General features: G+C 34.3%; 2 protein-coding genes across 2 annotated transcripts in view; one reads left to right on the forward strand and one right to left on the reverse strand.

Annotated features, from left to right (window-relative positions):
• Positions 1 to 12,500, reverse strand: part of LOC137618818 (uncharacterized) — a 413,063-nt gene that overhangs the window by 398,631 nt on the left and 1,932 nt on the right. The gene's annotated exons all lie outside the window — the stretch shown is intronic.
• LOC137618817 (carbonic anhydrase-related protein 10-like) overlaps positions 1 to 12,500 on the forward strand; it is a 65,351-nt gene that overhangs the window by 39,159 nt on the left and 13,692 nt on the right. The window contains exons 4-6 of the mRNA XM_068349024.1: positions 1,648 to 1,761; positions 5,300 to 5,383; positions 8,759 to 8,854. Of these exons, the coding sequence (XP_068205125.1) occupies positions 1,648 to 1,761; positions 5,300 to 5,383; positions 8,759 to 8,854 (294 nt within the window). The remainder of the gene's footprint in view (positions 1 to 1,647; positions 1,762 to 5,299; positions 5,384 to 8,758; positions 8,855 to 12,500) is intronic.

Raw genomic sequence — 12,500 nt, forward strand, 5'->3', positions numbered from 1 at the left:
TAAAACATTCTTATGCAGTTTTTAAAGGTTTATTTAAGGATTTTAGGGGTTTTTAAAGAGGTAAAATAAGAGCGATTTTAAAGAATTTTAAGTGCCTTAAATATTCTTATGCAGTTTTTAGAGATTTATTTAAAGATTTAAGGGTTTTAAGTAAAGTAGAGATTTTTAAGTATTTTGAGTGTCTTAAATATTCTTATGCAGTTTTTAAAGATTTATTTAAAGATTTTAATGACTTTAAATAGATTTCGAAGAATTTTAAGTGCCTCAAATATTCTTATGCCGTTTTTAAAGACTTATTTGAAGATTTTAAGGATTTTTAAGTAAAGAAGAGAGATTTTAAAGAATTTTAAGTGCCTAAAATATTCTTATGTAGTTTTTAAAGATTTTAAGTATTTTAAGGGCTTGAAATATTCTTATGCAATTTTTAAAGATTTATTTAAAGATTTTAAGGATTTTTAAGTAAAGTAGAGATCTTGAAGTATTTTGAGTGCCTTAAATATACTTATGGAGTTTTTAAAAATTTATTCAAAGATTTAAGGGGTTTTAAATAAGTAAAGCACAGAGACTTTAAAGTATTTTAAGTACTTAAGATATTCTTGGCCCTTTTTTTAGTTTTATTTAGGTATTTTAGGCGTTTTTTAAGTATTAAAAGTAATCTCATGTTTATATTTTCAAAATTAATTCTAACATTTAAGAGAAATTTCTATAAAATATTTATCAAAAGTTGATATTTTCAAAAATGTATTTTAACATGTTTAAGACAGATTTCTATAAATATATATTTAACTTTATTTATCTATATTTATATTTATATTTATCAAGATATATTGAAGTGTTCAAAGTGTCAGTAAGTGTCTTCTAATGACTTAATTTAAAATATGATAACAATCTGTGAAGTGTTTCAAGTGTCCCACATTATTTTTGAAGTGTTTGGACGACGCTTATTCACAACAGGATAGTAATTTGAGAGAGAGAGAGAGAGAGAGAGAGAGAGAGAGAGAGAGAGAGCCCTCAGTACCTAGTGAATAATCAAATCTTTTTCTATTTCTATATTTTCCCTATAACAACAATTCAAGAGAGAGAGAGAGAGAGAGAGAGAGAGAGAGAGAGAGAGAGAGCCTTCAGTACCTAGTGAATAATAAAAAAAATTTCTCCCTATTTCTATATTTTCCCTATAACTACAATTCGAGAGAGAGAGAGAGAGAGAGAGAGAGAGAGAGAGAGAAAGAGAGAGAGAGAGAGAGATTTTCAAAAGGATTTTGGTCCAGATATATCATAAATACAAAAGATATGCGTAGAAAAATACTAGACCTTATACAACATGTACTGGAGAGAGAGAGAGAGAGAGAGAGAGAGAGAGAGAGAGGGACTTTAGTACCTAGTGAATAATCAAAACTTTTTCTCACTATTTCTATATTTTCCCTATAACTACAATTCAAGAGAGAGAGAGAGAGAGAGAGAGAGAGAGAGAGAGATTTTCAAAAGGATTTTGGTCTAGACATATCATAAATACAAAAGATATGCGTAGAAAAATACTGGAGCTTATACAACATGTACTGGAGAGAGAGAGAGAGAGAGAGAGAGAGAGAGAGAGAGAGGCCCTTCAGCATCCACTGAAGCAATAACAAACTCTCTCTCATCTCCCAGGTGGACGGTGTGATCAACAACACAGGCCACAGTGTGGTCCTGACCATAGGAGGCGCTGAACGCCATCATACATCTGTCAACATCACTGGTGGACCGCTATCGTACAGGTACCAGGTGAGTATTGTATTTTGTTTGGTTGGGATCAATTCTTTTGGGGGAAATAAGGGAGTTTATGGTCTTATTAAATGGCTGGTGGGACAGAAATAAGAGAGTTTCAGGTCAATAAATTAGTAGGAGATGGGAAATAATGAAGTTTCAGGTCATTAAATTACCAGGGGATGGGAAATAAGGGAGTTTCAGGTCATTAAATTACTAGGAGATGGGAAATAAGGAAGTTTCAGGTCATCAAATTACCAGGGGATGGTAAATAAGGGAGTTTAAGGTCATTAAATGACTAGGGGATGGGAAATGGGAGATTTTCAGGTCATTAAATTACTAAGGGATGGGAAATAGGGGAGTTTTAGGTCATTAAATTACTAGGGGATGGGAAATGAGAGAGTTCCAGGTCATTGAATTACCAGGGGATGGGAAATAAGGGAGTTTCAGGTCATTAAATTCCTAGGAGATGGGAAATAAGGGAGTTTCAGATCATTAAATGACTAGGGGATGGGAAATAGGAGAGTTTCAGGTCATTCTATTACTAAGGGATGGGAAATAAGGAATTTTCAGGTCATTAGATTACTAGGGGGTGGGAAATTAGGGAGTTTCAGGTCATTAAATTACTAGGGGATGGGAAAAAAGGGAGTTTCAGGTCATTAAATTACTAGGGGATGGGAAATAAGGGAGTTTCAGGTCATTAAATTACTATGAGATGGGAAATAAGGGTTTCAGGTCATTAAATTACTAAGGGATGGGAAATAAGGAATTTTCAGGTCATCAAATTACTAGGGGATGGGAAATAAGGAATTTTCAGGTCATTATATCACTAGGGGATGGGAAATAAGGGAGTTTCAGGTCATTAAATTACTAAGGGATGGGAAATAAGGAATTTTCAGGTCATCAAATTACTAGGGGATAGGAAATAAGGAATTTTCAGGTCATTAAATTACTAGGGGATGGGAAAAAAGGGAGTTTCAGGTCATTAAATTACTAGGGGATGGGAAATAGGGGAGTTTAGGGTCATTAAATAACTAGGGGATGGGAAGAGTTTCAGGTCATTAAATTACTAGGGGATGGTAAATAAAGAAGTTTCAGGTCATTAAATTACTGGGGTATGGGAAGTAAGGGAGTTTTAGGTCATTAAATTACGAAAGAATGGGAAATAAGGAAGTTTTAGGTCATTAAATTACCAGGGGATGGGAAATAAGGGAGTTTCAGGTCATTAAATTACTAGGAGATGGGAAATAAGGAAGTTTCAGGTCATTAAATTACCAGGGGATGGGAAATAAGGAATTTTCAGGTCATTAAATTACTAGGGGATGGGAAATAAGGGAGTTTCAGGTCATTAAATTACTGGGGTATGGGAAGTAAGGGAGTTTTAGGTCATTAAATTACGAAAGAATGGGAAATAAGGAAGTTTTAGGTCATTAAATTACCAGGGGATGGGAAATAAGGGAGTTTCAGGTCCTTAAATTACTAGGAGATGGGAAATAAAGAAGTTTCAGGTCATTAAATTACTATGGGATGGGAAATAAGGAATTTTCAGGTCATTAAATTACTAGGGGATGGGAAATAAGGGAGTTTCAGGTCATTAAATTACTAGGGGATGGGAAATAAGGAAGTTCCGGGTCATTGAATTACCAGGGGATGGGAAATAAGGGAGTTTCAGGTCATTAAATTACTAGAGGACGGGAAATAACGAAGTTTCAGGTCATTAAATTACTAATGGATGAGAAATAAGGAAGTTTCAGGTCATTAAATTACTAGGGTATGGGAAGTAAGGGAGTTTTAGGTCATTAAACTACTAGTGAGGGAGTTTCGGGTCATTGAATTACTAGTGGGTGGAAAATAAGGGCCTTACGGGTCGTAAAATGACAAAGGAAACATAAATAAGCTTGTTTCTGGTCTTGTCAAATAACTGGGGAAGGGAAATAATGAAGTGTCTACCCATTAAATGACAAGGGGAAGGATAATAAGAGCTTCTAGTCATCAAATGACTAGGGAAGGGAAATAAGGGAGCATCAGGTCATTAAACGGCAAGGAGAAAGAGAATACCGGTGTCTCAGGCCATTACATTAGAGTAGGAGGGGAAATAAGGGAGTAGGTCTTATTGGAATACCTGGAAGAGAGAAATGAGGTAGTTTCAAGTCATCAAATTACTAAGGGAAGCTGGCTCCAAGTTCATCCTCAGTCCTCCATTTGATTCCTAAAGCTTCCTCGGATACTATATCGTTTACGAAGGGAATCTCTTAACACCAGAAGGGAAATGATGGATTCCTCAGAAAGAATTGCTTCCAGAAGGACTCCTATTATAATTAGCCCCTTCTTAAGGACAGTATATGATTCCTAAGCATGGTTTACGTGGCCGAACAGTTAGTCGAACCGGGTTGTCGAACCTGCTTATCAATTGGTTCGAAGAGGTGGAGTCAGCCACAAATGCATAAGGGTTGAGGACAATGAAGATTGATTGATTGATTTAAAGTTTTCAGGCATCCTGAGGACAATGAAGAACGGCCCACAAAAGTCAGGCGAGAACAGACTTTCTTCGAACTGTTCGACAACAAAATACCGCGTTCACACGTTCGAACATCACTTCAACGCGGTTCGACCAACGGTTCGACCGTGTAAACCAGCCTTTAGGCTCCATTAACTACCTCGTTTACCAGTGATCATTTCCAAAAACTCCCGGGATTCCAAATCTCCATCTATACCTTGAAGAATTTCTATTACCTATTCAACTCCTAATGCCCCTACATAGGACTCACGGATTCCTAAAACTATTCCTTTTTCCTCTGGAGACCTTATGCACTTCCTGAAGGCCTTCCCGGATTCCTAAAATTATTTCTTTTTCCTTTAGGGACCTTAAACTATTACCGAAGGCCTTCCCAGATTCCTAAAATTATTCATTTTTCATCCGGAGACCTCAAACTATTCCCGAAGGCCTTCCCAGATTCCTGAAACTATTCCTTTTTCCTCCAGGGACCTCAAACCATTCCTGAAGGCCTTCCCAGATTCCTAAAACTATTCCTTTTTTCTTCGGGGACCTCAAACGATTCCCAGAGGCTTTCCCAGATTCCTGAAACTATTCTTCCTTTTTCCTTCAGGGACGTCAAACCATTCCTGAAGGCCTTCCCAGATTCCTAAAAATATTCCTTTCTCTCCCGGAGACCTACAGCAATTCCCGTAGGCCTTCCCGGATTCCTAAAACTATTCCCTTTTCCTATGGGGACCTCATACAATTCCCGAGGGGCCTTCCAGGATTCCCAAAAACTATTTCTTTTTCCTTTAGGGACCTCGAACTATACCCGAAAGCCTTCCCAGATTCCTAAAACTATTCCTTTTTCCTCCGGGGACCTCAAGCAATTCCCAAGGCTCTGTTGGATTCCATTTCACTCCGATTGATATTCCGTCCTACTTTATCCGCTTAGATTATCAAAGGGCCACTTCAAAGCCTATTTAAACCCAGAAGGACCCTCAGGATTCTATTTAACTCCCGCCGGAGGGGGACAAAGGGCTTCCCAGGTCTCATAAACTTTCTTTCTTGTCTCCGCAGGTCAGCCACGTTCAGCTCCACTTCGGAGGAAGTGATCACTGGGGGTCTGAACACACCGTTAATGGGACGGCATTCCCTGCTGAGGTGGGTGAGAGAGAGAGAGAGAGAGAGAGAGAGAGAGAGAGAGATTGCAATGGTTGGAAGGAATGAAAGAAAGAATACTTATTCTACAGAGAGAGAGAGAGAGAGAGAGAGAGAGAGAGAGAGAGTTTTATAATAGTTTGGAGGAATGTAAGAAAAAGTATACTGATTCTAAGGAGAGAGAGAGAGAGAGAGAGAGAGAGAGAGAGAGAGAGCGATTGCTATGGTTGGAAGGAATGAAAGAAAGAATACTTATTTTACGGAAAGAGAGAGAGAGAGAGAGAGAGAGAGAGAGAGAGAGAGCGATTGCTATGGTTGGAAGGAATGAAAGAAAGAATACTTATTTTACGGAAAGAGAGAGAGAGAGAGAGAGAGAGAGAGAGAGAGTTTTATAATAGTTTGGAGGAATGTAAGAAAAAGTATACTGATTCTAAGGAGAGAGAGAGAGAGAGAGAGAGAGAGAGAGAGAGAGAGATTCTTTTCAGAACAATACAAATCTCAACACAGAATATATATATACTGTGAATGTTTCTTCCTCTCTCTCTCTCTCTCTCTCTCTCTCTCTCTCTCTCTCTCTCTCTCCAAAGTCAAGCGTAAACCATTTGCTTACTAATTCATCCAAAAACAATGATAATAATATTATCGAATAGACGTTACCAGTAATATTACTCGCTTCTGAAGCCGGATATAATATTACAGACGAACCTTAAGTGAGAGAATTAGCAGGAAAATCTGATAACTCTAAAGATAATCTGCTTTGTCCAAAATACATTTAATGTAGATTATATTAAGATTTAAGACAGATTAAAATTGATGGAATTAAGATCTCCTGATTGGTTGGGAGGTTATATGACGTGATGGAATTAAGATCTCTTGATTGGTTGAGAGGTTATGACGTGATGGAATTAAGATCTCCTGATTGGTCGAGAGGTGATGACGTGCTTCAAGGTGATTGGTTAATCCTAGTCCAATCAGATTGCGCGATGATAAGAAGGGTTGACTAATCAACTTGCAGATCTTAAAAACGTTTAGATGAGAGAGAGAGAGAGAGAGAGAGAGAGAGAGAGAGAGAGATACTCACCCCCAATTTTTCTTCACTTTTCATAAATTTCTAATGATGGTAATCTAAGAGAGAGTCAGGCTGAAAGCCTGCACCTTAGTAACATTTATTCTCCAATTTATGTACAAGCCAGTGGCGAGAGAGAGTAAATGAGCCCGGATTAGATGAAGGCAATCTAAACACAAAAAAAATTATTATTATTATTATTATTATTATTATTATTATTATTATTATTATTATTATTATTATTATTATTTCTGTGGACTAATGGGCTTTCAACTACAGCTCAGTATGCCAAACAAACTTGATCACTAATGTACCTGGTAGCTGGTCGACTCTGGTGAGTCCATGAAAGGGGGAGGGGGTGTAATCAATGTAGGTCTGAGGTTTGTAACTAAGTCATTAAATATTTGATGCGAAGCAAAAGCTAAGTACATGCATAGCCTATGTATGTAAATATGTGAATATATCTATATCTACAGTATATCTATCTTTATATATACATATACATATACACACACACACACACACACACACATATATATATATATATATATATGACATATAACATGTTTTTAAAGTATATATACATTATAGATACATATACTTACATATGTATATATAAAAATATGATTCTTTATATACTTTGCGTACACACACACACACACATATATATATATATATATATATACTGTATAATACATATACATTCATATATATATATATATATATACTGTATAATACATATACATATATATGTGTATATATATATATATATATACTGTATAATACATATACATTCATATATATATATATATATTTACTGTATAATACATATACATATATATGTGTATATATATATATATATATATATACTGTATAATACATATACATTCATATATATATATATATATATACTGTATAATACATATACATATATATGTGTATATATATATATATATATATTTATGTGTGTGTGTACGCAAAGTATATAAAGAATCATATTTTTATATATACATATGTAAGCATATGTATCTATAATGTATATATACTTTAAAAACATGTTATATGTCATATATATATATATATATATGTATATATATATATATATATATATATAATACTTTATATATGTATATAATGCAACGTTTCCATATAATAATATTTCACATTTGAATTAATTAGGAATAATAATAATAACAACAACAACAACAACAACAACAACAACAACAATAATAATAATAATAATAATAATAATAATAATAATAATAATAATAATAATAATAATGATAATAATAATAATCACAGTAACATGTAATTCTCTCACTAATTCCCAAAGTCCTTGCAATTGCAAACTAAATTCCAAACAGAATTAAACTCAAAATCACTTTACACACACATTCGAATTCTGCCCAGCAAATTCCAGGCCAATTCTCCACCCTTTAAACATTAGATCATTTTTTTAAACCTTCCCATTGAAGACCGTCAAAAACACTCACAAATTCGTCAATTGTCTCTTCTGTCTAAACGGAACAGATCGAATAATTGATCCAGAAAAAAATATCCTTCTGTCTATTCTATTCTATTTTGAAATCAACTGGAGCATTCTGTTTACATTTCGCCATTTCCCCACGGTAAAAGTATCGCTTCCCGACTCCGGACGCCCGGAAGCGAGCGGGAAGCCCACGCAGCGCGCTGATTGGTCGAGGGCTCGTAATCAAGCGATCTGATTGGTTCGGGATTAGCCAATGGGAAGGCGAGAATGTCCTCGCTTAACCAATGAGGGACGTTAATTCGCAGGATCTTAATAAGATCTCGGTATATTAAATACAGTAAAAGCATTGCATTAAGGGATTATCTCTCTCTCTCTCTCTCTCAATCATGATTTAATGAATGTATGTATGTATGTATGTATGTATGCTTTATTATATATAAATCTTTATATATTCTGAAATGATAATAATAATAATAATAATAATAATAATAATAACAATAATAATAATAACAGTAATAATAACAACAACAATAACAACAACAAAAACAATAATAATAATAATAATAATAATAATAACAATAATAATAATGATGATAATAATTATAACAATCATGTCTCTCACCATAGGCCTTCACATACATACATAAATATATATATATATATATATATATATATTACACAAATATATATATATATATATATATATATACACACATATATATATACATATAAATACTGTATGTGTACGCAAACACAATCATATAACAAAAAAATTATCAATTCATATAAGAATTATCTTAACCTCAATTCGTCTCTTCCACAGCTACAAATCTACGGGTTTAACTCCCAGCTTTTCAACAACTTCTCGGAGGCTGTGAACAGAGCCAATGGCGTGGTTGCTCTGTCTGTTCTTCTGCAGGTGAGAGTCTGTGATTTGGACCTTTTAAACGGTGTCTGTTAACTCTCTAGTTCATTCTGTCTGTTTATTTAAAGTTTTTCAACAGTGTCTGTTAACCCTGTGTGTGATTTAAAGCTTTAAAATACTGTCTGGAAACCCTGTCTATGATTTAAAACTCTTAAAAAGTGTCTGCTAAACCTGCGTGTGATTTGAAGCTTTTAGACAGTGTCTGTTAAACCTGTGTGTGATTTAAAGATTTTAGACAGTGTCTGTTAAACCTGTGTGTGATTTAAAGATTTTAGACAGTGTCTGTTAAACCTGTGTGTGATTTAAAGATTTTAGACAGTGTCTGTTAAACTGTGTGTGATTTAAAGCTTTTAGACAGTGTCTGTTAAACCTGTGTGTGATTTAGAGATTTTAGACAGTGTCTGTTAAACCTGTGTGTGATTTAGAGATTTTAGACAGTGTCTGTTAAATCTGTGTGTGATTTAGAGATTTTAGACAGTGTCTGTTAAACCTGTGTGTGATTTAAAGATTTCAAACAGTGTCTGTTAACCCTGTGTGTAATTTAGAGATTTTAGACAGTGTCTGTTAACCCTGTGTGTGATTTAGAGATTTTAGACAGTGTCTGTTAAACCTGTGTGTGATTTAAAGATTTTAGACAGTGTCTGTTAAACCTGTGTGTGATTTAGAGATTTTAGACAGTGTCTGTTAAACCTGTGTGTGATTTAGAGATTTTAGACAGTGTCTATTAACCCTGTGTGTGATTTAGAGATTTTAGACAGTGTCTGTTAAACCTGTGTGTGATTTAAAGATTTTAGACAGTGTCTGTTAAACTGTGTGTGATTTAAAGCTTTTAGACAGTGTCTGTTAAACCTGTGTGTGATTTAGAGATTTTAGACAGTGTCTGTTAAATCTGTGTGTGATTTAGAGATTTTAGACAGTGTCTGTTAAACCTGTGTGTAATTTTAAGATTTTAGAAAGTGTCAACCCTGTGTGAATTAAAGAATTTAGACAGTGTCTGTTAAACCTGTGTGTGATTTAAAGATTTTAGACAGTGTCTGTTAACCCTGTGTGTAATTTAGAGATTTTAGACAGTGTCTGTTAACCCTGTGTGTGATTTAAAGAATTTAGACAGTGTCTGTTAAATCTGTGTGATTTAGAGATTTTAGACAGTGTCTGTTAAACCTGTGTGTAATTTAAAGATTTTAGAAAGTGTCAACCCTGTGTATGATTTAAAGAATTTAGACAGTGTCTGTTAAACCTGTGTGTGATTTAAAGATTTCAAACAGTGTCTGTTAACCCTGTGTGTAATTTAGAGATTTTAGACAGTGTCTGTTAACCCTGTGTGTGATTTAGAGATTTTAGACAGTGTCTGTTAAACCTGTGTGTGATTTAAAGATTTTAGACAGTGTCTGTTAAACCTGTGTGTGATTTAAAGATTTCAAACAGTGTCTGTTAACCCTGTGTGTAATTTAGAGATTTTAGACAGTGTCTGTTAACCCTGTGTGTGATTTAGAGATTTTAGACAGTGTCTGTTAAACCTGTGTGTAATTTAAAGATTTTAGACAGTGTCTGTTAAACCTGTGTGTGATTTAAAGATTTTAGACAGTGTCTGTTAAACTGTGTGTGATTTAAAGCTTTTAGACAGTTTCTGTTAAACCTGTGTGTGATTTAGAGATTTTAGACAGTGTCTGTTAAATCTGTGTGTGATTTAGAGATTTTAGACAGTGTCTGTTAAACCTGTGTAATTTAAAGATTTTAGAAAGTGTCAACCCTGTGTGTGATTTAAAAAATTTAGACAGTGTCTGTTAACCCTGTGTGTGATTTAAAGAATTTAAACAGTGTCTGTTAAACCTGTGTGTGATTTCAAGATTTTAGACAGTGTCTGTTAAACCTGTGTGTGATTTAAAGCTTTTAGACAGTGTCTGTTAACCCTGTGTGTGATTTAAAGATTTTAGACAGTGTCTGTTAAACCTGTGTGTGATTTAAAGATTTTAGACAGTGTCTGTTAAACCTGTGTGTGATTTAAAGATTTTAGACAGTGTCTGTTAAACTGTGTGTGATTTAAAGCTTTTAGACAGTGTCTGTTAACCCTGTGTGTGATTTAGAGATTTTAGACAGTGTCTGTTAAACCTGTGTGTGATTTAGAGATTTTAGACAGTGTCTGTTAAATCTGTGTGTGATTTAGAGATTTTAGACAGTGTCTGTTAAACCTGTGTGTAATTTTAAGATTTTAGAAAGTGTCAACCCTGTGTGAATTAAAGAATTTAGACAGTGTCTGTTAAACCTGTGTGTGATTTAAAGATTTTAGACAGTGTCTGTTAAACTGTGTGTGATTTAAAGCTTTTAGACAGTGTCTGTTAACCCTGTGTGTGATTTAGAGATTTTAGACAGTGTCTGTTAAATCTGTGTGTGATTTAGAGATTTTAGACAGTGTCTGTTAAATCTGTGTGTGATTTAGAGATTTTAGACAGTGTCTGTTAAACCTGTGTGTGATTTAAAGATTTTAGAAAGTGTCAACCCTGTGTGTGATTTAAAAAATTTAGACAGTGTCTGTTAACCCTGTGTGTGATTTAAAGAATTTAGAACAGTGTCTGTTAAACCTGTGTGTGATTTAAAGATTTTAGACAGTGTCTGTTAAACCTGTGTGTGATTTAAAGCTTTTAGACAGTGTCTGTTAACCCTGTGTGTGATTTAAAGATTTTAGACAGTGTCTGTTAAACCTGTGTGTGATTTAAAGATTTTAGACAGTGTCTGTTAAACCTGTGTGTGATTTAAAGATTTTAGACAGTGTCTGTTAAACTGTGTGTGATTTAAAGCTTTTAGACAGTGTCTGTTAACCCTGTGTGTGATTTAAAGATTTTAGACAGTGTCTGTTAAACCTGTGTGTATTTAAAGATTTTAGAAAGTGTCAACCTGTGTGTGATTTAAAGCTTTTAGAACAGTGTCTGTTAACCCTGTGTGTGATTTAAAGCTTTTAGACAGTGCTGTTAAACCTGTGTGTGATTTAAAGCTTTTAGACAGTGTCTGTTAAACCTGTGTGTGATTTAAAGATTTTAGACAGTGTCTGTTAAACCTGTGTGTGATTTAAAGATTTTAGACAGCGTCTGTTAAACCTGTGTGTGATTTAAAGATTTTAGACAGCGTCTGTTAAACCTGTGTGTGATTTAAAGATTTTAGACAGTGTCTGTTAAACCTGTGTGTGATTTAAAGATTTTAGACAGGTCTGTTAAACCTGTGTGTGATTTAAAGATTTTAGACAGTGTCTGTTAAACCTGTGTGTGATTTAGAAGATTTTAGACAGTGTCTGTTAAACCTGTGTGTGATTTAAAGATTTTAGACAGTGTCTGTTAACCTGTGTGTGATTTAAAGATTTTAGACAGTGTCTGTTAAACCTGTGTGTGATTTGAAGCTTTTAGACAGTGTCTGTTAACCTGTGTGTGATTTAAAGCTTTTAGACAGTGTCTGTTAACCTGTGTGTGATTTAAAGCTTTTAGACATTGTCTGTTAACCCTGTGTGTGATTTAAAGCTCCTACACATTGTCTGTTAACCCTGTGTGTGATTTAAAGCTCCTAAACATTGTCTGTTAACCCTGTGTGTGATTTAAAGCTTTTAAACAGTGTCTGTTAACCCTGTGTGTGATTTAAAGCTTTTAAACAGTGT

Source organism: Palaemon carinicauda, chromosome 25 (assembly GCF_036898095.1).
Source record: "Palaemon carinicauda isolate YSFRI2023 chromosome 25, ASM3689809v2, whole genome shotgun sequence".
Classification (NCBI taxonomy): domain Eukaryota; kingdom Metazoa; phylum Arthropoda; class Malacostraca; order Decapoda; family Palaemonidae; genus Palaemon; species Palaemon carinicauda.